Source organism: Triturus cristatus, chromosome 7, assembly GCF_964204655.1.
Source record: "Triturus cristatus chromosome 7, aTriCri1.1, whole genome shotgun sequence".
Lineage (NCBI taxonomy): Eukaryota > Metazoa > Chordata > Amphibia > Caudata > Salamandridae > Triturus > Triturus cristatus.
In genome coordinates, this window is record NC_140590.1 from 359332482 (window position 1) to 359360134 (window position 27653).

General features: G+C 46.4%; 1 protein-coding gene across 1 annotated transcript in view; it reads left to right on the plus strand.

The window, feature by feature from the left end:
• Positions 1-27653, plus strand: part of SPHK2 (sphingosine kinase 2) — a 199214-nt gene that overhangs the window by 69729 nt on the left and 101832 nt on the right. Inside the window, exon 3 of the mRNA XM_085616525.1 lies at positions 12171-12320. Coding sequence (XP_085472651.1) covers positions 12171-12320 — 150 coding nt within the window. The remainder of the gene's footprint in view (positions 1-12170; positions 12321-27653) is intronic.

A 27653-nucleotide genomic window follows, 5' to 3' on the forward strand; every position in this document is an offset into this window, starting at 1 on the left:
AAGTAAAATGATAATTACATTGTGTTAGTATAATTTTATTTATCATCTGCTGACTTTGGGCAGAGGGGCAACTCTTCTATGCCATTACGGAGGTGCTGCCCCTGTTTCTCAAAGCACGTTTCGGCATGAAGACGCCTTCCTCAGGAAAGCCACTTCAAATCTTTTTATCATATGAATACCCAGTTTCACTCATGGGGTTGTCCAAATCCCGAAAATATATTTTTTTGAAAGGAATAAAAGCCTGCAACTGAAAGTGGACTTTAAGGGTCACTGGGGTGAACTTATTGGTCATATATCACTTTAGGTAAGTGTGTAGAACAATAGCTGTATTTGGATGATATTCGTATAACTTTCGTATAATGCTAAACTTCTACAGGTTAAATCTCCATTGGCTCGTCCCGCTGTTGCTTGTCCCGGTCTTCCCTCTTTATGTTGCTTGCCGTATGTGCCTGTCTGTGTTTGGCTGTGTGTGCGTGTTCTGCCACCAAAGCATGCAGAATGCAAGATGCTTACACGCTTCTAGTCCTGAAAGATTTAAGTAGAAGCTTACTGTTTTCTGACTAAATGCTCCTTTTCTCAAGAAAAGACTCTTGATTGACTGGATGGCCAAGAATGGTTTGTAACCCCATTGCTTACTACTTAAATGCATCCATTTGGCCTGTTAGAAATGGGGGTCTCTAGTTGGCAGAGGTAGGTACCTTTGTTCAAATAGGGAACCTTGCTTCCAGTCAGGTTAAGGGGGATACAATCCTAAAATAACCCCTGCTCAACCCTGTGGTAGCTTGGCACGAGCAGACAGGCTTATCTCAGAGACAGTGTGTAAAGCATTTGTGAACACATACAGTAATACAGTTAAAATGCTACAAATTGACACCACACCAGTATACAAAAATAAGTAATCTTTATCTAAACTTAAAACAAGCCAAAAGGACAAAAATCCACAGTACAGTATCAAAAATATCCTTAAAAATAGGTTATTCACTTAAATCAAGCTTCTAGCAACAAATAACTCCACTTTGATTTATACGACGTCGTGACAGTTAAAAATCTCAAAGTACGACGTCGACTGCGAGTTGCGCGGCGTCGGGCCCGGAGTCAAACAAACCCATAATGAACAGTACCTTGAAAAAGCGAGAAAAACAAAGACTGCTCATGGCGTCGGGGGAGGTGCAGCTTCGTTGGCGCTGCGCAGCGTCGGTTCCTTACAACCCAGGGGAGGTGTAGACTCTGTTCCTTACTGCAGAGCAGGGGAGGTGAGATAACGGTTCCTTACTGCGTCGGGGAGGTGATGTCACAATGGTGCCAAACCCACTGTTCCTTACGATGTCACGATGTCGCTGGATTCGGGGTAAACCACGTCGAGGATTGTCTCCGCGATGATGAAGTCAGCTTCAGAGTCGATGTGGTATAGAAACATGTGTCGGGCCCACGTCACAAGTCGGAGCAACGCTCACGGCTTCGGGCAGGTTACAGCGTCGTTCGCTGGCGTCGATGTTGCCCGGCATCTGGCGTCGGGACCACGTTGCAAGTCGGAGCAGCGCACACTGCTTCGGTGCAGGTTACGGCGTCTCTCGCCGGCATCTGTTGCAATTTCCTTCTGTAGCAGCTAAAACAGCAGTTCTAGATGCAGGCAGACAGAAGGGGTGAAGCCTTTGTGTTCCTGAGACTTCAGAACAGGAGGCAAGCTCAGTTTCAAGCCCTTGGAGATCTTTTCTTCAAGCAGGTGACAAAGCAAAGCAGCAAAGTCCTTTTTCTCCTTACCTTGGTAGCAAGCAGCCACTGCAGGCCAACCCCAGACAGCAAACAGCACAGTGGCTGTATTCCTCCTTTGCTTCTCCGGCTCTTCTCTTTGACAAAAGTTTCCTCTTGATTTCCCAAAAGTGATCTAAAAGTCTGGGCCCCCTTTTTATACACCAAAATACTTTGTTCTCTGAAGGGAGAGAGTGTTTGTACGCAGTGAAAACCAGTTCTGTGGGGCACTTGGCAAGTGCACAACAACCTCCTTTGTCAGTGTGAGCCCTGGCTCCAGGCACACCACGGGGGTGGAGCCGTCCTTGTGAAAGGCAGGCACAGCCCTATTCAGGTGCATGTGTTACTTCTCCCACCACTCCAAATGCAGACCAGGCCGATTCAGCCCAACCCAGACTGGTCAGACTTTCGGAGTCGCTGCCCTTCTCCTGCCCCTGTAATCCAAAAGTCAGACATGCAATACACAAACCTAGCAAAGGCACACTGGATGGTTAGGCAAGAAAATACTTGCTTTCTAAAAGTTGTATTTTCAAACACAGAATGTAAAAATCACCCTCACTAAAAGATGCATCTTAACATTCTGAGTTCAGGCATACTAAACTTTATTTTCCAACTTGTTGCTAGGGTCAGTTATGTTTATAAGATGTTATAAGCAAACTCTCCATTCTGGCCTATGGGAACAGATAGCCTTGCAATAGTGAAAAACGAAATTGGCAGTATTTCCCTATCAGGACATGCTACAAACATCAGGGCATGTCCTACCTTTCACATACAATGCACCCTACCCACAGGGGTACCTTGGGCCTACCTTAGGGGTGACTAATATGTAGAAAAAGGAAGGTTTAGGGACTGTCAAGTGTGTGCACTTGCCAAGTCGACATGGAAGTCCCAGACTGCACACAGGCTCTGCAATGGCAGGCCTGAGTCACATTTTACAAGCTGCTCTGTGGGTGGCACAATCAGTGCTGCAAGCCCACCAGCAGCATTTGATTTACAGGCCCTGGGCACACATAGTGCACTGTACTAGGGTCTGACAAGTAAATCAAATAGCCAATCATGGAAACACTAATCCATAACACAATATACAAAAGAGAGCATATGCACTTTAGCACTGATCAGCAGTGGCAAAATGCCCAGAGTCAAAAACCCACCACCAACAGGTCAGAACAAATACAGGGAGAAGGCAGAAAGTTCTGGGATGGCCCTGCAAAAAGGGCCAAGTCCAGCATGGTCCTATTTTCAAATGTATGAAAATGGACCCTGCCCAGAGAAAAAAAAATGTTTGCATATGTGCCTGCCATATCAAGAGTTATGTGACAGGCGTAATAGTAGGCCTAGAAACCTGCATCTTGCACAGCTTTCAAGGCGTACAATTGTACCTGCTTTGTGAATTTGAAATGAAATGTTATAAAAGTACATACAAGCAGAGTCCTAAAACCAGCCGCGGCCTATGCAACAGCAGTGGGACGGGTGGGGGTAGGAATTTTGACAGACTACCACGAGGGAAAATTATTTATTTATTTATTTAATTTTCCCTTGTGGTAGTCTGTCGAATCTCCCCCCTAACCCAACCTCACCGGCGGTGGCTGACTAAAACGCCGCCTGTACTTTTTTTGGGGGGAGGGGTCAGACCTAATGTGCTTATTCCTCTGCTCTGTCAATGCGCTGATTTTCTTTTTACCATCTCTTGTTTCATCTGCTGTCTAAGCCCTGCTGATGATTTCCAAGTATTTATTTCAGTCAACAGGCGGCAAAAAGATTCCCAGTGACCACATTTTCAGTCTGCGTTATCAGTTGGCTAAAAGATTATTTAGATTCATTTTAGGTTATATCAGAATCTGAGAAACCAGGTCTGCTTAAATTGTGTGCTTTGGCCCTCTGTTTATAGGTCTCGCCTGGCAAAAAGCAGCGCATGCGCTGCTCTCGTCAGAGAGACCTTTTGGAATCGATTCTCCGCCGTGGGCTCATGCACGCGCCTGCATGGACAAAGATGGCTGCTCTCGCCATCTGTCCATAGCAGACCGCATGCACGTGTCCATGGGACAGTGTACAGTCCGACGCCATCTTGCGAAGCTTTCGTTGTCATAGCAACGAAAACGCCGCTTCGCGTGTGCTTTTAATTAGCGATCGCTTTCACTTTCACAGCCGCTTGTTTTGTCTGTATCCTGCTTTCGTTTCCGGTCATATCCATTTCCTGTCGATTTTCCCAGATCGATCTCCGTTTCTCTCCCATTGTCCTTCGCCGAACTTTCTTAACTTTCCTTATAGCTCAGGGAGGTTGCAGACTTCATAGCGCTCCCTCTCCCTGCTGTGACCCCACCCCCTGCGTAGTATCTGTTCCCACTCCAGGGCCTGTCTCTCTCTCACTCTCACTCTCACTCTCACCTCTCTCACTCTCTCACTCTCTCACTCTCTCACTCTCTCACTCTCACACCTCACACCCTCACACCCTCACACCCTCACACCCTCACACCCTCACACCCTCTCACCCTCTCTCCCTCTCTCTCTCTCACACTCTCTCTCTCACACTCTCTCTCTCACACTCTCTCTCTCTCACTCTCACACCCTCTCTCTCACACTCTCACACTCTCTCTCTCACACTCTCACACACTCTCACACACTCTCACACTCACTCTCACACTCTCTCTCACTCTCTCTCACTCTCACTCTCACCTCTCTCACTCTCACCTCTCTCACTCTCTCACTCTCTCACTCTCTCACTCTCACACCCTCTCACTCTCTCACTCTCTCACTCTCACACCCTCACACCCTCACACCCTCTCACCCTCTCACCCTCTCACCCTCTCACCCTCTCTCTCTCACACTCTCTCTCTCACACTCTCTCTCTCACACTCTCTCTCACACTCTCACACTCTCTCTCTCACACTCTCACACTCTCTCTCACACTCTCACACTCTCTCTCTCACACTCTCACACACTCTCACACTCACTCTCACACTCTCTCTCACACTCTCTCACACTCTCTCTCTCACACTCTCTCTCACACTCTCTCTCTCATACTCTCTCTCACACTATCTCTCTCACTCTCTCTCACACTCTCTCTCTCACACTCTCTCTCACACTCTCTCTCACACTCACACCCTCTCACCCTCTCAAACTCTCACCCTCTCAAACTCTCACCCTCTCACCCTCTCACACTCTCACACTCTCACACTCTCACACACTCTCTCTCACACACTCTCTCTCTCACACTCTCTCTCTCACACTCTCTCTCTCACACTCTCACACTCTCTCTCTCTCACACTCTCTCCCTCACTGCCCCATAGCCCTGCCCCTTGCTGGGACAGCCCTTCTCTCCACCTGCGCCAGAGACCTCGCTCCAGGACAGACATTGACATTCCCACTCCCTCTACGTGACCTCGGCCCATTCCTGGTACAGTGCCTACCACCTGCGCAACATCCCTGTCCACTATCGGAGCAGTCCTGCCCCTGCACGCATCCGTGTTCCTTCTCATGCTAGCCTTGCCCACTCTACACTGCGCTCCTCCCCACCACAGGAAGCCCAAGGCGCTATCTTCTGTTTTTTATTCTTGTGTACCTTATGTAACTTACCTGGTACTTTTGTAAAGCACGCTGACACCTTTGAGTTAAGTTCCCGCTATATAAAACTGCATTAAACAAATAAAATAAATAAATATCCAAACCGAAGCACTGCCCACTGCTAGGGCAGCCTGCGCAACGTCCGTCCCCCCCCCCCCCCCCACCCCTACCCAAATCTTTGCCCCCAGAACATAGTGGCGTAACGCAAAATGATGGAACCCCCCCCCCCCCCCTCGCAAAATGTGATATGGGCCCCACAAGTAGCTAATATCTTACAAATATATTCATATTGTTTGGACTGAATGAGATCCCCCTCGATGCCCCCGTCCCCACACCTCACCGCAGGGTTTTCAGGGTCCTGTGTTATGCCCTTGCCCACCCCTGCACAGCAGCATTTCCCACTACACGACTTCTATGCGTAGCACAACTGCCCACCCCAGGGCACCGCAGTCCCTGCCTCTGTATCGATCGCTTCGAGTCTTTTCCCCTTCTTGTAGCTAGATTGATGTAACAACAGACCCACAGCCTCCTCAACCACACAGGTGAACCCCACCAACCCACCGCTGTTAGTGACCACACCACAGTCGGCCCCACCTGCCCACCCAGAGCAGAGGCAGCAGCTCTGATGTACAGCCCGCTAGATGAGCGTGGCGAGTCATAGGGTTACAGCTGCATCACACCTGCCAACAGAGCACTCTCCACCGGGAGCAGGCAGGGGGGCAAGGAAGATGCTTTCAGGCCAACTGAGTAAACTCCTATAGTGGTTTGCAAAGAATGTAATTCTATTCAAACACACGTAGGCATTTCATATTTAAGGAGGAGTGCGTATAAAAAAAAAAAAAGCACGGGGCAGGTCTGGGTTTTTGCAAAGCCATCTAAGCATTGGTACATCAGGGGTGCTATTTAGTAGGCAAAAGCCTCTCAAAACATGTAACACAACTTGGCAGTATGAGTTCTCCTCGTTTGAGTGAAAATGTGCAACGTTTTGGTGCACGCTTTTAAAGCTTCTGCGACGTATTTTGTGTGTGATTTACAATTCGGAAAACGCGCGTAGGTTATAGATATAACCCGAGTGTAGATAAGCAATTTATGCATCGCCCTGTTGAAAAGCTTGACATATATTGTATTTCATGTGAAGGGAAAATATATTGATTAAAAAGGAAACAGAATCTCACAGTTTTAATGTCTCCAGATGAGTGATTTGCTCATTTGTGGGAAGGGAAGACACCTAACACATTATTATGCATTCACACGTATAACCATAAACCACGCATTACAAAATCAACACACACTTCGTGCATTTCTCTTCGCTCTTGGCGTGCGTTTCGTCAATTTAATTTGTATTTCTTATTTATTTCACCTATTTGCTTTGTCGTGTTCATTCATTTCTTTTGCTTCTGTTATTTGCTTACAGCGCATTCGTTCTCACATCTCAGGATCTTTCACATTCTCTTCCCCTCTCCCTCTTTTCATTTCATCGCCCTTTGGCTCTCATTTGCTGTCTTTTTTTTTTTTTTTGTCTGTATCCTGCTTTCATTTCAAGTCATACCCATTTCCCGTCTATTTTCCCAGATCGATCTCAGTTTCTCTCCCGTTGTCCTTCGCCGAACTTTCTCAACTTTCCTTATTTATGTTCTCTTACCCTTTCCAAGTTCTTACATTTCAGCCCAGCCATTCTCTCTTTTGTCTATTTTCCCCTGTCTCCGTTACCTTTTTGTCTTCTTCATGATAGAGATCCATTTGCTTGCCCCCTCTTTTCTCCTGTGCATTCTTATACTTCTCTCGTGTTGGTCGTTTTGATACCTTTTTGGTTCCTCTGTCTTGACTTTAATGTCTGTCTTCCTTTCTCCATTTTCTTTGCTCTCCTCTTTGTCTTCATTTTTTTTCACTCTGCTTTCTTTTCAATTTCTTTTTCTCTTTCTTTCCATCTCTCAGTCCATTTTCTTCATTGTTCTCACTTTTCTTAATACTTTTTTTAATTCACTGTCTTTTCCCCCCATCCCACCTTCTTCATAGTTGGGAGATTTGAACGCCTGGCGTCTGCAGTTGCGCACCAATGATAAGTCGTTCTCTGCAACCGTTGCCCTCTACCGCACCTCACTGCCTCTGCGGTTTGTTGGTGCTGACGGGCTCATTGGGGCTCAACCACGGCAGGAGTGAACTCTAGTTAGTCTGCTGCAGCAGGAATGGAATCAGCCATGGCAGCAGTCAGCCGCAGCAGGAATGAGCCGTAGGAGTCCGCCACAGTGGCATTAGGCACATCAAGAGTGACCTGTCCCGGGAATCAGCCAGAGTAGAAAACAAGCATTAAAAATGCAATAGGTCTCGCCTTTCATTAAGTTAAAGACATTTGCTTTGCTATACAATACCATTAGCAAAGCAAATGGCTTTAACTTAGTCAAAGGCGAGACCTATTGCATTTTCAATGCTTGTTATCATTTATGCATAATGCATAGGAACATTAGCAAGATGCAAACTGGAGCGGGATTTGTAGTAGGCACAGCGACTTTAATAATTTACAGCTCTCAGATTACAGTGCAAACTCATTTTCTATAATATGGGTTATTCAGTGTTATGTCATTTATCTTTTTTTTTTTTTTTTTTTTTTCAAAAGTTTTATTGAAACAATAAATCCGTTACAAGCATGGGCCTACAACCACCAGGGCCGGCCGCTAGATTCAGAAAGGATAGTACCTTAGTTAAAGCAATAGGCGACACCTGGGGCCCAGCCCCGTAAATGGCTCAGGATAGCTCAAGAGAAGCAGGAGACACACATTTAACATAAATAACAACAAAAAACAAAAGGCGTCCGGGGGACTTTTACTCCAAACCTTCAATTAGCTATCAACAGGAGGGAGTGCTGAAAGATCGGGGGGGGGGTAACGGGAAAGGAACATCTATATTCGATTATTACAATCAGTTGCAAGGAACCATCAAGGGTCAGGGGGACAAGGCAATATCGGTGTCCACTAGGGGGGGCGTACAGATACCCCCACGATACACGTTCCATTGCCCCCAAATTCTACCCCATGCCCCGGGTTTACCGCGGGCCACATATACAGTCTTCTCCCTGAACATACACCAGTCCATGTTTTCCTTCCATACTGACACGGTGGGTGGCCGCTGGGAGCCCCAAAGCTGCGCTATATCCCTCTTAGCAATCATGTAGCCCAGGGCCGCCCACCGAGTCTGCGCCGCGTTATAATCATTGGGCTCCCACACATTCAAGACACAGCGACGCACCTCCGGCAGCAGCGCCACCCCGGTGACTTGTCCCATGACCCCATGAACCCGACGCCAGTATTCCGCCACCTCCCGGCACTCCCAGAGGATATGGAGAAAGGTGGCACTGAGCCCACACCCCCGCTTGCAAAGCCCATCCTCCGAGAATCCCATCGAGACCAGACGGGGGCCCGTCACATACACCCGGTGGAGAATCTTTAACTGGACCAGGCGGAGACGGGCTGGAATGGCAACTTCCTTGGGGGACGATAGTGCGGACTGCCAGTCCTCGTCGTCTAATTCCACCCCGTCCCCCGTCCACGTCTCCCGAAGGCGCACCAGTAGGTCAGCCCGATTATTAATAAGTTTTTTATAGATTAAGGAGATAGTACTGTCGGGAACATGACCATCAAGTATGCGGTCCTCGAGGGGCGAAGAGGCCGGGATCTTGGTCCCCTCCCCAAAGACAGAGAGCAGAGCATGCCGAACCTGGGCGTATCGGAAGAACTCCTTGTCCGTGAGTTCGTATTCGCTCTGGAGTGCCGCGAAGGTCTTAACCGCGCCCTTTATCCATAAGTCTCCCACTCTACTGATGCCAATCGTGTCCCAACGGTCAAACCCCTTCGTTGTCCAGAGGCTTCCCAGTTGGTCGGAGGCAAATAAAGGAGTAGCGCATGTGAGTCGCTCACTCCAGCCCATGGCTACATTGGCCGTCTTCCAAATCCGTACCGCGATCTTAGTGGGGCCCGTCAGGGTCCGTCCAGCCGAGCGGGAGTAAAGCGCCCTGTTATAGTTACCGCCGGGAAGCAGGAATTTATCCATCTCATACGCCGGGTTCAAGCCAGGCGCATACGTGGCATGGTTAATGGCTGATAGCTGTGAGGCCCAATAATACCTGCGAATGTCGGGAAGCGCGATGCCCCCGTCGTACCAGGGGAGAGTGAGTTTGGCCAGGGCGATACGCGCCCGTCCGTCCCACACCAGTCTCCTCTGCAGGCTCTCTACTTCCCGAAAGTAGGCCACTGGAATGATGTCGAAGGAGTTCTGAAGTGCATAGAGGAACCGGGGAAGGGACATCATTTTAAACAACGCGGCCCGACCCAGTGGGGACAGGGGCAGCCTACACCACCGAGCCGTGTCCTCCCTCAAACGCCGAAGTGGAAGCAGGAGATTGTGCTCATAGCGAGCTACCGGGTCCAACGAGATGTGTATCCCCAGGTATTTAAAGCCGGACAGAGATATTTGGATCGGAAGCCGATGCGGCAGGAGGGGGGGGCCACCGGAGATAGGATAGACACAGGATTTAGACCAGTTAATCGTGAGACCCGAATTTCTCCCATAGGAAGTTAGAACATCGAAGAGAACGTTAAGCGACTGCCGCGGCGAGGTAAGATACAGGAGGATATCGTCAGCATATAACGAGACCCGATCCTCAAAGCCCGGGGCCCACCGGATCCCCTTGATCGAGGGCTCCCAGCGGAGCCAAGCGGCGAGTGGCTCCAGGGCGAGAGCAAAGAGCAGAGGGGACAACGGGCACCCCTGCCTCGTACCCCTACCGAGAGCGAAGGGCCGAGAGACCCGCCCATTAACCACCACCTGAGCCATGGGTCCCGTGTAGAGAAGCTTCACCCAGCCAAGAAATCCCTCCCCAAAGCCGAATTTGGTCAAGACAGCCCAGAGGAATGGCCACTCGATGGTGTCAAAGGCCATCGTGGCATCTAAAGAAACCAGCACGGCCGGTTCGGAGAGGTACTCTGCCCTGGCGAGGGCGCCGTGGAGACGCCGCAAGTTGAGGGCGGTGTTGCGATGTGGAGACGCCGCAAGTTGAGGGCGGTGTTGCGATGTGGGATGAAGCCGCATTGATCAGGATGAATCAGATCGCAGATGACGCTCAACAAACGATTGGCAAGGACTTTAGCCAGGATTTTAGGCTCTGCATTTAGCAGTGAGATAGGCCTGTAAGAGGCACAGCGGTCCCGTGGCTTACCTTCCTTAGGGATCACGACTATCGTGGCCAGTCGCTGGTCGACCGGAAGGGAACCGGCCTCAAGGGACTCCTGAAACATACGACGGAGGAAGGGCGCTAGTTTATCCGGGCGCAACTTATATAATTCGATAGGTAGACCGTTGGGACCCATGGCCTTGCCCGAGCGAAGGGACCGAATCGCAGTCGCGATTTCATCTACCGACAAGGGAGCGTCCAGCTGCTCACGGTCCTCGGCAGAAAGGCCAGGCAAAGCAATGTCCCTCAGGAGAAGGCGAGAATCTTCCTCATCCCTATCAGTCACCGGGGAGTACACCGTCCGGAGGTGGTCGGCAAAACATTCCACAATCTCACCAGGCTCAGTCACACACACTCCATCCGAGACACACAACTCCGGGACCACACGATTCACTCTCTCCTTCTTGTCCAGCCACGCAATCAGCTTTCCCGCCTTGTCCCCGGCATCATACAACCGACCCTGCTGCTCCCTATACATAGTTTTGGCAGCGTCGGTGACAAGAGATCTGTATTCAAACTGTTTCAGGCTGAGGGCATAGGGTCGTAGGGTCTCGCAGGTACCACGGGTTAATGGGAGCGATCCGCCCTGCAGACCGCGACCCGGTGTCAAAGAGAAGCCACAGCGGGGAATGATCGGAGATACCCCTCGCCAGGTGCCTGACCTCTCGAATTCGACCCGTCTGCGCCGCGGGCATAAGGAAATAGTCTAACCTAGAAAGACTCCCATGTGCCCCAGAGTGAAAGGTGTATTGACATTGGGTCGGATGCATTAATCGCCAACTATCCACCAGACCGAAGGTCTCCAACAGACCACCTAGCCAAGCCTGGGCAGCGGGGAGGGCCCTGGGTGGGTGACGATCCAGGTCACCCGAAACCACCGAATTAAAATCCCCGCCCATAAGCAAAAGGCCATCCGGAAGTTCAAGCAGCATTCGACCCAAGTCCGCGAAGGTGGAGTTCTGGAGGCCCGGTGGGACGTAAATTGAGACCAGGGCAAGGGGATGCCCCTCCCACCTCCCAGTCAGACAAACATAACGCCCTCTGTCATCTGAGACCACCCTCGTGATCTCCAACGGAAGTGAGGATCGCAGGAGAATGCCCACCCCCCTGGAGCCAGTTGTGAAACCAGAGTGAGCCACGAGGCGGTATCCCCCCCTGTTCATTGCATGGCAGACATTACCAACCAAATGCGTCTCCTGGATAAACACCACATCAGGAGTCAGACGACGCAAATACTGCAGAACTACACCCCGTTTGATACGGTCCCCCAACCCATTGACGTTCCACGACATCAGCTTCAACCCGTCCCCCCCCATCCCCTCCAATAGATCAGAGGTCCCCCCGCAAGTAGCACAAGTCCCAAAGGTGGCAGAAAATGTCATTTATCTTTTTATGTGTTCATGGAATTATATATAATTGTAGCCTTATGTTGCTAAATGACCTACAATAACTAGCAATATTCAAATAACAAAGGTTTATTGTTTCGAGTCCTAGTTGGCAACATTTGATTAACTTAGAATGTGTTCTACTTACACGTTGTCAGATGTCCATACGTCTGCTCATATGGTCTTTATTCAGTGTATCAGTATCATGCCTTTTCTCATCTCACTCCGTCCTTCTTTCTCCCTTTTTATAGAAATCGAGCCCAGCCTGCTGCCCCGTCCACGCCGCCTGCTGCTGCTGGTGAATCCCCATGGCGGCCGGGGCCATGCCCTGCAGTACTGTCAAACGCACATTCTGCCGATGATCACCGAGGCCGACATCAGCTACAACCTGATTCAGACAGGTGAGGTGGCTTGATGGGACATCAGGTACAACTTGATCTAGGTAGGCGAGGTGGCTTGACAGGGTATCAGTTAAAACCTGATTTAGACAGGTGAGGTGGATGGAAGGAAAGGTCACCTGAGACGGGAGGTGATGTTTGAGTAGTCCCTCTTACTGAAGTGACATGCCAGTAGCTAATAGCTCTTCTAAGGCAACTCATTGAGATTACTCAGCAGTACATTTCTATAAAAATGGTGCCATCGTCGATTTTGTTTTGTTTTTGGAGTTTATTTTAAAGCCGTCAAGAGGTCAACAAAATGGATTGAAGTGCTTTTGCTAATAGCACACAAGACTTGAATGCTGCAGTGCTTCATAATAGATTTAACTGATATTTCTGGAATAGGCATTGAGGCAGATAGGTGATAGACAGAAACAGGAATACCTCCTAATTATAATTATGGCTCCTGTTTTTATGGTATTTATTTTTTTAACATTTCCGTATGGATTTATCCATATTTATTTCGGGGCTATTTTATCTGTATTTATCCATATTTGTTTTGTGTATAAATGAAGTTGTGAAACTACATTTCCATATTTATTAATCTGATAGACGTGTACTCCTCTTTTGATCTGTCGTGATTTAGCTATTTAAGCTGCCAAATATTACGTAACAATACAGCCTCTAAATGTTAGCATTACACCACAAATGTATGTTGACATATGCCATTATTTAAAGAAATGTTATCTTGCTTTTTATTTCCCATGCTGTACAATCGTCTCGGCTGTTGGGCTACAATTCATGAAAGATAGTACGGAGAGTCACTTAAAAGAAGCACCATTTTCTGTATTTATCCACTTTTAAAAATAAATGCAGACAGAAAACACATTGGCTGGTAGAACCTGCTGTGAAATATCTGCAGAAGGCAAAGGCTGGCCTGTAATGACCGAGCGTCCTTCCAAGCAATATTAAATTTGTCAAGTTTCACACTTAATCTATGGAAGAAGTCCTAATTTTTCCATGTCATGAATCTGAGCTAATTTGAAATACAGTATTTGAACACCATACAGCTGTACGTGCTAATATGATAATGTACATCTGTCCCCTGCACCACCGATTGTGTTGATTTTTCTTTGGGACTCTGCAGCAGTGCATGTACTGTCTTCTCTTGCTTGTTGATGTTCCGTTGCTCATTGTAATGAAATATGGATGCATATGGAAAGGTGACCTGCTGGGATCCGACCGACAGATCAAGAAGGAGTTGCAAGATTGTCAGTGTTGAACCTAGCTCTGGGGTGGTGTCAACTCTATACTTACTGATCATCTCTCTACTGAATGACTACGGCATCCATTACCTCATATTTTGTAGCAATTGGTCCATCTACTACTGTGATCTGATTTAACAGTGCCTTTTCCCTAGGCAGAGCAGTCACCATCCTATTTGTGCCAGTGTCCCTGTGACCTGGAATGGGGAAACCGTGCTCAATAATCCACCCCTGTGCCTCTCACTACTAGATGAAATGTTAAGATTCTGCCTAGTCCATCCTGTGGTTTCGGTGTTTAGTGCTGCTTCCCATCCCATTAACTCCCTCATGCATGTGACTGTAATGGCTGGTGAAAGAGAAAGAAATAACACAAGGGAGGAAGTACATTCTCGCCACTCCGTACTGAAAACATTCTCCTATACCAGACCACAAAGATGTGCTTTAAGTCTTGGACCGTTGTGAAAGGATATTCAGCATGCGTTGCAGGTGGATGTTGTATTTTTGTTTTCTACATAGTCTAGAATGCCGCCTTCCCGGTGGCTCACATTTGGGTCGGCTTCCATAGATGCCTCTTTCTCCCTCTTCTCTGTCTCCGATAGGTTCCTTTGTCTTATATTCCTCTGGATGCTGCATTGACATTCTCGTTTGCTTTCTCCCTCTGTCCTTCCTTCACTCTCTGTTCCTCTGCTACTTTTTGATGAGTGCCCCTCCTCTCCTTTACTCTCCTGCTCTGTTTGTTAACCCTTTGAAAATTGGACATGATCTTTTAGCTGGGAATGTATTGAACTATGTAGTTTCTGCTCGGATCAACAGGGATTCGTTCTTAGTAGTACTGAAAAGCACTTCCTGTTTGTTGGATTCAGGTTGGTGGCAGTAATTGTTATTTGATGGTTATATAAGGGTACCCAACGATCTTTATTGCACATGGCTCCTATTAGAGCTTAACTTGCTATTAATCCTGTGAATTAAATTTTGAGGGTATACGAATACTTTTATGTTTTAAGCGACTATGGACCGTTACCCCACAGTCTACTAACCTGACGTGCACAAACATCGTCCGTGGTACTCATAACTGGGCTACAGAAAGGGGTTCAGTTGACTTCCAATGATTTTATTTAATTCTTTCTCATACGCCAAGTTTGAGGTGAAGAGTCTTTTCCAGGATTCCTTATGACCCAGCAATCTCTTCCATTATGATTCTGCAGTGAACATAGCATTGATTCTCAGACTATTTATACGGGGTAATCCACAAACAACAAAGCATCAAAAGTCATCATAACTATGAGGTATCCCTTCTGCAGTGGCACACTCTAAGCAAGGTAAGGCATTTCTAATCAGAACTATCGGTTTTGGGTGGATTCAAGATCGAAGATTAAGTATAGTGCCAGAATATCATAACCAAAAATATTGTCTGGCAGATATACTGCGACTTTGACATTATTTGTCAAAATAAAGGCCCATTGAAATTAATAATAGAAACTGTAAACAGAATGGGATTATATTTGTCACATACATTTAGGACGTATTACTTTCACATAATTATTTTTTTGTTGCTAATAATATCTTGACGCCCAGAACTAAGCTTAATAATGCTGAGGTGCAAATAAGGCCTGCTCTTAGTTGCATTCCTCCCCTAACAGACATTTTTATCCTCTCAAGTGTCTAGTCGCACTTTCTGATTGAGGGATGAATGAGAAGTGGGCTGACACCAGTTGGAAGCCTCTGACTATCCTTCTTCTCTTACTGCATTGTTTTAAAAAGTCCTTCTTTGTCTTCTGTTTTTTTTTCATGTTCCCTCTCTGTTGTTCCCTAGTTTTGTAGCTAAGTAGCCAACGGATTGATCCCACTCTACTGCTCCACTTCACATATGGACCAACATCAAGCACTTATCTTAAATCTTAGCGCTCTCTCGCTCAGAAGTTTAGTTCCAGTTTGTCTTGAAGTTAGGATGGGGCACCCTTGCGTATGAATATAACGTGAAATGTTGTGTTTGCCACATTATTTTTGAGTTCTGACTTGCAGTTCATGAATCACTTTTTTCAGAATTATATAACCCACATTACTGTTATTCAGCCCTGGAGAAATGATTTCGAGAATGGCGAAAGCATGATTATTCTGAGAGTGAAGATGCTTCTTTAGAACAGGTTGGGCAGGCTTTGTAAAAATAAAGGGACCGGTTCACATACTGCAGTGCTACAAGGGTACTTCTTCATGTACTCTTAAATGCCTTGCCAAATTAGTTTTGGAAATGGAGCTTGGAAAATGTTTTTTATGTGTGCCAGTAGAGTGATCATTACAAATGGAAGCCACAAGACTGTGAATAAGATTCATAAACGTCAAGATAAACCCAAATTAATGTTTCAAAGGAATTTGAGTGTGAAGTAGTACTACAGGAGTACTATATTACATACTCGCTGTTTCAAGAAAAGTCACCAGTAAGCTTCGAAGAGTGCAAAATGGGCAGTTGAAGCTATTTTTAAAATACTCAATAGGACTTAGTTTATGATTTTCTGAGATCGCTCCAATGGCTTACTACGGAGAAGCGGATTAAGTTCAAAGCATTATGTCTGTCATAGGTGATCTATGGAAAGATCAGTCCTTTGGCCAAATCCTTCTAGAAAAGAAAGCAGGAGTTAAGAGTATGATCAGATAATCTCCTTCTGTTTCACGTTCCTAGGGTAAAATACACGAGTACTGGAGGTGCAACTTTTTAAGGGGCTGCACCATGATTGGGGAACTCGCTACCGAATACTCTTTGAACCCACAATAATTTGTTATTGTATAGGAAAAGGCTGAAAATACTGTATTTAGTTAATTCCCAATCTTTGGGTGAGTAACAATATCCTATTGCATGGTCTGTGTTGAGCACAAATAAACCCTGGCACATTCGTTTAAGCGTCATAAATGAGACACTCATTCATGAATGCATTTATGAATTTAACCCTTTGATCTTACTTTTTAATGTTGGTATCTCAACGACCCAAATGGGGGAGTTGTGTATCGAGGGCTCTGGTGGTAACCAGGAGGTTGTTAGCATTGTCTTATCAGAAATAATCACTAATATTCAATCAAATTTGACTACATCTGTTCCTGGATGTTATGTCAAATAGAATGGAACAGTTTGCCAACAATCAAAAAAGAGCCACTCATTTTCTAAATAACTTGGATGGACCCTTAATAGGGATTACATTTTACTATGGTGTTTCCTAGGGTGGAATGTGACCAGACCCCTTAGGAACTCAGAAGGTTGCTGGATATATTGGACTGAACCATCTAAAACCACTCGTATATGGACTTTTTTGTGGGATTAAGGTCTGCCTCTGTCAGCAATATCTCAGAACCCCAATCCAACTCCAGCATTCTACGTAGTAAAATGGAAGGCTCGTGAGAGGAAAACTTGCCCAAAAGACATGCACTGCGGACTCGCCTTGGCCCTGAGCTTTAAGAACACTGCTTTTAGCATCTGTCAATGTCTTCTCTGTGAACCGGTCAGAATAGTGGAACGATTATATTCTAGGACCAAAAGCTGTTAAATTAACTACGCATTAGTTGTGTGTCCTCCCTTTCAAGAATCCTAAATTGAACCTTAATGTTTGAAATGGAATGTTAATTTTAACATTAATACCGATTGCGGGAGGATATTTTTTCACTGATAATAATTCATATCAACCTACTGAAAACTGATGCATACTTCAAGTATGTGTTAATAAGATTGTAACATGATGAAACCTATTTCTGAATAGAAGGTAACATGACTCGGATCGCCAGAGCACCAAGTTAGTGCGTTTAACTACTTAGTGACGTTTTTCTGAGCCTGTGGTATAAATGCAAAATATTACTTTTGGTTGCCAGAGCTTGTAGAGTTGGCTTTCGATATTGACCTTCTGTCTAAAGTGGTGATACCACTTTGGAACTGTCTTTTTTTTTTTTTTTTTAAACCGTTGGCGAATGCAAAGCTTCTGAAAGGAGTTAGAAATGTGCGTGACTTTCCCTACTAGATTATGTGGAAAGCTTTTGGTACAAGATTTATTTTCAGTGTTTCCCTGAAAGCTTCATCCCACTTTGGCTGGGGCTTCAGCTGTTTGCTTATATCATCACCTTCCTTAGCCTCTTCTCTGATGATTAACCTACTTTAACAAATCCTACTGACCCTTTTGCGTTCACATGTAAAGGAAACCAGTTTTAGTTGTTTATACTGGTCAGGTTTCCATTGCTTTGTACATCACAAAACATCAACTTTTGCTAATTGTACCACTATTATTACATTTATTTTTGGTGACAGTACTTTTCTATAAAAGATTATTTTTCAGAGTTGTTATTTTAAGTAAAAACAATGGACAAATCTGTGTCGGGCAAATATTTGCCATTTTTTATACTTTAACTCGAACGGTTTCCGATTTTGACCCATAAATCATAAGAGCAAGTTATTACAGTTGATTATGAGGTTTGTGAAACATGAGGCCTGAGGCTTTTGGCAAGCCTATGTTTTCCTCTGTCAATCTTCCTTTGCATTGTGTTAATTCTGTTTGCCTATCTGGTCACTAAACTCATATCATATGGCATTGCTAGCTAGATCATGCCGGCGATCCGAGAAGACCATCATGGGGCTTCCATAGCTCTGAAAATTCATCAAGGACAGGAAACAGTCAATTCTTATCTGGTTACCTAGGGAGGGCAGTGGGCACCATCTTGGTGCATAGGCACAAGAAGTAGTGGTGCGAGGGTGCTGCTGTACCCCCCACATAAACATGCATGAATACAGAAGGTGAATAAGCAATAAAGATGCCTTTATAAATGTTTTCTCCCTTGACATTTGATATGTGTTCAGATATAGAGGCAAATGTCGTCTCTCAACTGCAGTGTTATTGGATTGTGTAAAATGAGCTATCATACAATCTTGCTGGTGTGAATTGAAAGGCTGTAAGATGCCCTTTTTAAAATTTTATTTTTTAATAACAAACAGCACCATTTAAATATCTGTAAATTGTAAAACATTTCAGAATATATCAGAAAAGCACAAATGAAGCACTATTCTTTGGTATTTCTGAGGTGTGATGGAAACAACGATTTTATTGGGACCAAAACAAACCAGACACTTTACTTGGTGATGTACAAATGATAGATATTTGCTGAAACCCAGTTTCCATACTTTATCGTTTGTACTTTAAATAATTTCATTAGTAAAACTGCATGTCCATGCAAATTTTGTTAGCATTTAGTTGGAAAATGTGTTTGTAAGTGACCGTGCTCCACCACGACAGGCTTTAGTAATATGCTTGCAACACCTTGCCTAAAAATGCACAACAGCTTCATGCCACACTCTGACCGCTATCCTGCTGAATGGGCATGACTTATTTGCTTCACTTCTTCTTTGTGTGTTGCTTGAATTTTTCACAATCCCGAGGGGTTCAGTAATGTAATATTGACAGCACAGCCACTTTGAAAAATGTTCCGGCACCACTGTCTTGGTGCTTTGTCAACACTCTTGGTCAGACCTCTTCTAAGCAGTTTCAACAGTAATTCAGAGAATTTCAGAGGTCATTCCAGAGGATTGGTGTATAGGCAAAGACATTCATCCCAGTCTTTTCAAGGCTGTGGAAATAGGTTAGGCAAACAGAATGCAGGTTATCAGGGGCATCAGTCCTCTAATTCGCCCTCCCCTGCTGCAACAGCTCTGGTGCATGCCGGGCGATGATAAGTCATGTCTAACAGCTAGGACTGTTCATGTCCATGCCTTACTTTTCTTGTTTGCCCTGTCACATTCTCTCACCCCCACCTTCCCACCCCCAAATATGAGGGAGACTTTCAGAAGAACTCCTATTAATTTCTGCTGGAGATGCGAGCATTACTTTCCAAGGGGGATATCAATAGGGTGTCGCGTTCAGAAAGGGGTGAGTGTTGTTACTTTTAGTGTCTGCCTATGCTGAAAAACAGACAGGGGTTTAAGGACTATTTTGGATCTTTTTCTCCTGAATGCCTGTCCCACAGAAGGTCAAATTCAAAATGCTCACTCAGGCCCAGATCCTGTTTGCCCTGGACCCCGGCGACTGGATAGAGTACTTTCATCTGCAGGATGGGTATTATCATACACCCTTCCTAGAAACCCACAGCCGTTACTTGTTATTGAAAGTAGGGCAGGAGTATTTTATTTAGCTTCCTATGCTCCCTTTCGGCCTCACCAGTGCCCCTCAGGTGTTCATAAAAGTGATGTCTGTGGCTGCAACCCAGCTTCGGAGTGTGAGAAAGTGGCTCTGTATATACTGTTCCCAAATAGGTACAGTGTGTACAGAGTCCACAGTCCCCAGAGGTTTGGCAGAGGCTAAAGTTAGATATACCACTAACCGGTGTATGGGTTTAGTAATATGGCACATTTTTCCAAATACTTTTTTCCATTGAGGGACATTATCTCCCAGAACATTATTGCCTGTAGACTTGCACTTCCGGTTCATCATAGGAAGAGTCAGCTAAAAAAACCCTGCGATTCATGCACCCACATACAGGTGCTGTCACTAATGTTTCACGTGAGCATGGTTGAGGCCAAAACTCTGAGTAAGCTACCATTTTGAATTTAGACCCTCGCTCACTAACCGTGGTACGGGCACACTTTTGAAAAATATTCCTTATTTTTCCAAATATCTGTATCTTCGCCCGTAACACTATCACCTCTAGACTTCCGCTTCCGGTTCAACGGATGCAGAGTCAGCGCGAACCCCTCACACTCAGGCAGCCACACACAGGTGCTGCCTGGGTTTCATGCTTCCGTAATTGAGGCAGCAACTCCAATTAGCTACCATACTTAAACCCAACCCTGAACACGACTCAGTTATCCAGCGGAGCTGTTCGGGGAGGTTGCACGAGGCAGGGCACTGTCCCAGGAGTCGTAAGTATGGCACTGCCAATAGGAACTTCATGTTTACGAGGATATCTCCATGGACTACCGATCAATCCTCTCTGGTAAAAACTTATTTTCTTTCTTAGCCTATCAGGCACTCCCTCCACCCGTTCAAAGGCTCATGGTGCATTAACCTTACAAACTTCAAGTAGGTTGTTTTCTGTTTTCCTACCACCAACATAGCGCTATAATATAGGCTTATGAATTCTATGGGCTCATCAACCGGAGTCCATTTTAATAGTGTGTGCTTCATGTTCTGTGTGTGTTTTGTCTTTTGTCATCGTCCTTCATCTATTTTCTTCACGCCAGGACACTTCATTGCACTAAAACTAATTGTAATGGAACCTTATATCACCATTTTTACAGGTCACCAAGGCTCACAATGGATCAAGTATTTAGCTTGTAAAATAAGTTCTCCCTTTCCCCATTTGTTGTTTTTTTACAGGTTTAACGACTACAAAGACCAATTGAGCCTTTATAATTTCATGCAGCAATTTCTCCTGCAGAATTTTTCTTACACCGTGCATTTATGACTATATAACACATCACTGTGAGTATAGGAAGGGATCCTTAAGGTCCTGAAGAAGAAGCTTGGGGAGCGCTTCGAAACATGTCGGCAGATATAGGAGGCATAGTTCATTGAGGCATACACACCTCCTCCCCCAGCTTTTATTGATACAATCTCAAAGGTATATCAAAGGTATATTAAAGTTTTTAGACCATCGAGCCAGGTATTTTGTAACTCGCTCTCCCATCCACCCCTGACCCTTCCTCTCACACCCCTACACAACACATAGTTGTCTCAGAACAACAGTGCTCCCACGCAAACGTCCCGTAGAGGGGCGGGAAGACCCCTATGATGAACCATGACACCAAGGGCCCTTTTGGTGTGTGACGGGTATTTAAACAACTAGTGTGTACTTTCCACCAGTGTGGGGGATACATACTTAATCTGGGAGGACCTGACGTACATACATACCTGTGGGTGGCTCACTATGTTTATAAAGTTAGATAACACCTTCCTCTCTAAAGTGGTAGCTTGGTCGAGCAGTAAGGCAGTATCAGAGGACAGTGTAAAGCATTTGTTGTACACGCTCAGTCAGCAAATGGTCTCACACACTCAATAACTGAATTCTAGGCCAATGGTTTGTATAAAAAAATATATGTCTTTTATATTAGAAGCAACAATAGGTATTAAAATATACTTTCTCGGAATGAGATGCTTTAGGTAAATACTTTTGCAATATGCAATTGACTTTTGTAAATACTGGTTACAGATTGTTGCAATAGGCAACACAATTTCAAACACAATAATGCGTTGAGCTCAATGGAAGTTTTAAGTTATTTGCAATAGATTACATTCAAGATTACTTTTGTAACTCCAGGACTGGATCCTAGATTCAGTCCTGGGTCAGTTCTTATACACAAGTGATAAAAGTCGACTAAGTTACTGTTGTGATTTTTAGGAAATATTTAGCTGTTTTAAAAATTGACACTTAAAAGAAATTTCATAGAAAAACAGTCAATGATTCCCTATGGAAGAAAATTCAAGTTGCAGTTAAAGTAGGTTCTCGTTACTTTTGTAATTCAGTACTGGGCTCCTAGACTCAGTACTGGGATCTCTATCTAAAACTGGTAAGTAATTGCGTTTTCACAGTTAGCACGATTTTTAAAGAATATTTAAAGTTTGCAAAAATCGACACTTAAAGAAATTTCACAGAAAAACAGTCAATGGTTTCCTATGGAAGAAAATTGGGTTACTGGTAAGTATGGTTGTGAATATTTTTCAGGGTTAGTGCTGGGCACCAAGATCCAGCACTAGGATCTCTCCTAAAAGCAGGTGAGTATTTCCGTTTTCGTTACTCGGCTGATTTTTGGTGAATATTTTAAGTTTTAGAAACTCCACACTTAAAAAAAATTTCAGAAGAAACCAGTCAATGTTACCCTATGGAGAAAATTGAGTTATCGGCTGTTGGGTAAGTACTCGGCTGTCAAAGTTAAGGTTCTGGGCACAGACTTGGGTCTCCCAGGGTCAGGTAGGTACAGTTGTTACACCCTCAGCGGCGCAGGGGCAGCCGGGTGCAGAGTGAGTTAGGCCCAATGTTATCCTATGGGAGGCAGGGGTTGGTTGGTGGCTGCTGACTAGCAGGCCATGCGGCTGTGGGAGCTGTGCTCCTGGTCACTTGCTCAGGGCAAATGGGGAAGTAGATAGGTGTAGAGGTTACACTGCCAGGGCCACTCGGGCGGCTGGGTGCAGGGTGCTTTTGAGCCTTCGGGCGCTCAATTGATTTCAATGGGAAAGCTCCTGGTTGGAAAAAGGCTGCAAGCTCGGGGACGAAGATTCTTCAGGTGCCACCACCACTTCCAGAGGTAAGTTGGGTAGTTGGAGGATAGGTAGGTACGCAGGAGTTGGACACAGGGGGCTGCAGGGCGCCGGGTGCAGGGGTGCCTTTTGGTGTCGGGAAATCTCACCCTCTGTTGATCGCGGTGGGGGGGGTACCTGGTTCTGAGGCTTCAGGCGTCGTCAGGAGCGTCGAGGGAAGTCCTTGGGTGCCGGACTCGGGGTCACAGTCGCCGGGGGGTCGTCCTCGTGGTCTTTGTTCACTTCGGCACAGGCCAGACTTGGAGGGTGCAGAGTGTGCAGGGTTCGCGGTTCCGGGCTGATGCCGGGGATTAGAAGCTGATTTTGAGCAGAGCTTCTGCTCATGGGAGTCCCAGGTGCTTGGAGCCAAAAGGTAGCCAGGTAATCTGGGGTTTGTGAGGTTGCTGGCCACAAGAGGTGCCCGGATGTAGCAGGAGCAGGTTTGAGGGTCGACAGGCCGGTAGGGCTGGGGCCAAAGCAGTTGGTGTCTTCCTCTTCTTAGCAGCTGCACGGCAGGTCTTCTTTCTTCCTGCTCTTCTTTGTATTTTGGAATCTGGGGAAGGAAGGTTCAGGGTGCCCCTAAATACTAGATTTAGGGGTGTTACAGGTAGGTAAAGGGCAGGGACCAATGGGTCCCTGTCCTGGGGTGGGTACACCCCCTATTCTGCCAGTCTCCTGTAAGAGGGGGGCAGTAGCCTAGTCCTGATTGGGTAGGGCCTCCCATCTTCAAGATGGCGAGCGCCCGGAGATGTGCTTCACCTCGCCTCCCCCACCTGAGGGGTGGGGTTGGCAGGCTGGCACATCCCCTGTCCTTATTTGGGGTTTCCGGCCAGGCTTCCCGCCAGAGTGGGGACTGCAAGAGGCCTGGGTAAGCTCACAGAGGCGGCATGCCTTTGAAGCTTCCCCCTGTCCATCCTGGGGGAGGAGACCTAGCACCTCGCCCAGGATGTGCATTATTGCAGGCCCAGGAGAGCAGGGGCTCTCCTACCCAGGGGTCCAGCAACATGCCTGCTGTGTGGCAGCCTAGGTAGCCTCTCAGACCAGACGTGGATTGTAGGTTAGGTTTCAGGGGGCATCTCTAAGATGCCCTCTGTGGTGCTTGGTACATTAAATCCCACACTGGCATCAGTGCGGGTTTAATGTGCTGAGAGATTTGATACCAAACTTCTCAGTCTTCAGTGTTGCCATTATGGTGCTGTGGAGTTCGTGTTTGACGAGCTCTCAGCACCATGTACTCTTAAATGGCAGCACTGCCCTTACATGGCCCAGGAATGGACCTGGGTACTGTAGGGGCACAGGGCTCATGATCCTGTGCCCACACCACTGGCATAGGGCACCCAGCTAGAGGGGTGGCTGATGTATGCCAGGGCAGTGTAGGTGGTGGGCATGGCACACAGGGATGTGTGCCATGTCGACTCTTTGTTTTGTCTTGTACCCAGACCCTCAGCTTGTAAGGGCAGTGGGTGTGTGTTAGGGTACATGGCCTCTAAGGGTGGCACAATGAGTGCTGCAGCCCTTACAGGCCTTCCCTGGTCACAAGGCACTGGGTACCTAGGGTACCATTTACCAGGGGCTGACATGTGGCCAGGGTTTGCCAATTTGGGTTTGAGGTTTTTGTAGGGAAGGAACATATGCCCTGGGCACCTGATTGGCAGGAGTCCAGGGCACACTCAAAGTACGTTCAGCAATTAAGCAAAAAGTGGGGGCATACCATGCAAGAAAGATGGCACTTTCTCACACGGAGGTCAAGGCTACCGGTCGTGCCTCTACTGCGACGACTTGCTATTGAAGGTGGGCTCACCACAGTCATTCATATACTACCTGCAAACAGACCTCCTGACATCATAGCTGTTCACTACCAACTCATACGTAACTCCTTCATATAGGTTGCCTTTCATTAGAAGTGTCTTCAACACAATGCAGTTCTGGGCCATTCATCTGCAGCAACAAGTGTTGGACATTCAGGCTATGATATTAATGTTTCAGCCTCAATCAGGGTCCTGGTGAGAGCATCTCTGAAATGTCTTGGCCTCTTGCATCTTCCTTGCCAGCTACACCAGGTGGCATGCGAAAGTTCTACAAAGGAATTTGAGAAACCAGTGGGCCCAGCATCAGCAAAATCTGACAGATCACATCGAGATTTCAGAGGAGACATATCATGATTTGCAATAGTGGTTCCTCAGATTGAATTGGTCCAGTGGCAGTCCACCCCTCCCTGCCCCAATCTGAGCTGATGAATGCCTTCCTGCTTGGCTGTGGAGGCCATCAGGGGGAAGTGGAGATTGGAAGACATGGATCTCCACCAGAAGCTCGGTTCCACCTCATCTGTCAGAGTTGCAGGCATTCTTCTGGCTTTGAAGGACTTCCTGCGGTCAAAGCGGAGGCTGGTGCAGGTTCCCATGGACATCATCATGGCAATGTGCTATTGCAATAGAGGAGTGGTGCCTTGTTTCCTGTGCCGGTGGGCACTGCGCCCCTGGAGTTGGTTGGATCATAAAATACATTGGCAGAGACCCTGAATGCTGAATGCCAGAGCGGATTTATTGAGCTGGGAGCATCTCTCAGATCACGAGTGGCCTCTACATCTGGAGGTGAAGGATGATCTGCTGTTGCAACAAAAAGGTAGGCCGTAACTCGATTCTGCTCAATCTACACCTACACATACATGCATAAAGATATTTGTTGGCTGTTTTGGCCTTTCTTAGTTTACTGACCAACTGTGCCTGTTTGAATCACGTTTTGTGCTGGATTTATTAAGGATTTGGTGCACATTTCCTGCCAAGCTGTGTGAAATCTCACAGTGGGACTTTAACTTGGTCTTGGTGTTGCTCATGTGTGTGTTTCCAGCCAGTATATAGTTGCTCTCTGTGTCACCTGACTTTGAAAACTGTCTTTCTCATTGCGATTACATCACCTTGTTGCATGAGTGAACTCACCGCACTTTCAGTACAACCGGCATTCATACCGTTTACCCAGACATGTTTGTGTTGAGGACTTGGACAGCATTCTTGACAAAAGTCGTGACTCCCTTCCACATTCAGCTATCTGTCCTTCTCCCAACATTCTTTGCTCACCAGCAACCAAGACCCAACCCCCCTCCCCCCCAAGGAGGAGAATGCTCATTGTCTGGGCCCCAAAAGGGCATTGAGTGAGAAAAGGGAGGGATGTGCAGAAGAAGACTCTGTCGAACTGGAAATTCCCCTAAATTAAGATCTGCTATGCCCTGGCGAGGAAGCAGCACCCAGAATATTTGATAGCACATTTTACCAGGGTTAAGGCTGTTACCACTGTGTTGACTCGTAGAGTGCCTATCCTTGACATCTGCCATAGTGGACTTTTTGTTCTGATACCACTCCACAAGCCCTCCACCTGGGCAGTTACTGCTTTGTTGTACATTCTAAAGTGAGGGGTCTGCTGTTAGAAGTGTCCATCAGAAGAATAAGGTGCTTATCTTCAGTAAGGTTCCTCTTGTTAGATACTACAGATTCCTCACTGCCCCCCCATCGCCACCCCACCGCCCTGGTCTGTGAAATGCCCTTTTACTTGACATCTAAAGTGGTCCCAAGTTAGATATCAATGCACTGAGGCCAACAATCGTGCATACCCAGCATTCAAGGGCACCGAAAGAGAAATTCTAATCTACGCACAGGGGTGGCTCTTATATGCAGCACTACTCCATGACTTCATGAGCGGTACAGAGCCAGATGGTGCGCTGGAGCAAACTTTCCAGATCATGTCCGGTCCCTCAGGAATATTCCAAGGTGAGGAATCTGAGGATAAAATATACACCAGAAAGAGTTACTAAAGGTAAGTAAACTGTACATCAAGGATTGTCTCAGCGCAAATGTTATACCTCCCTGGGTTTGTCAGAAGGGGTAACCAACACAAAATCCCTTGCCTCCTGTGTTAATATCAGAAATTCCATTTAGAGAAATACTTGTCTACAGAGTTTAGCACATTGTAAGAATAATCCACCCTTGAAGGCCTATTGGCTTAAACAGATGCTTTGCACAATATATAAGGCAGGCTTACTGCAGTTGCCGTATTTCATAATAAAAAAGATCAGCCTTGATCAATGGCTTGTCAACATAATCTACTCAGCCTATTTTATTAAGCATAAGTGTTCCAATTTAGGGGCCGATTTCGATGCTGGACGGACCCGAGTCTGTCCTACGTCGATCTGGACCTGGGACGACCAACCTCCTGTTGGCGGTCCCAAACCAGCAATACGGATGCTACCGAACACTGTTCGTTCGCACTCCTGTTCTTTACAATGGGAGCCGAACGGAATGCATGTTACCATTGTAAAGAGCTGAGGTTCAGTACATCCTTGCACCCCGTGGCAGGCACCTCAAGGTGCCTCTTCTGCCACCATCCGGAGGCCTTGCACCCATGGGGGGCCCCAAAGTCTGATTCAGACAGCCTTTCTGTGTCGGAAAGGCCAGAACAGAAAGGCTGTAGGAATTCACCATCGTAATCCCTTGGGTGGAAAGTGTCACCCTTGGGTTTACTGGTCCCTTTCCGAATGGCAGACGGGTTCTCCGAGCCCATCCGAAGCCATTCGGAAAGCCTATTCAGATTCCTTTCTGACCAACCACATAATAATAGGCCGTCAGAAAGGAAATCGAATGGGACATTTCTATGCGGTCGGAACGGCTCCAAACGACGGTCGGAGCCATTTCCGACCGCATCGAAATCGCCCCCTTTGTATGATTAAGGCATATAGTTTATAAAAAAGAATGTGTACAAAATTACGTTTAGTAAAACAATATATTAAGTTAACAAGGATTATCTCACTATAATTCATCTTTTCTATTCGTGCAGGTCCATGTTCCAGC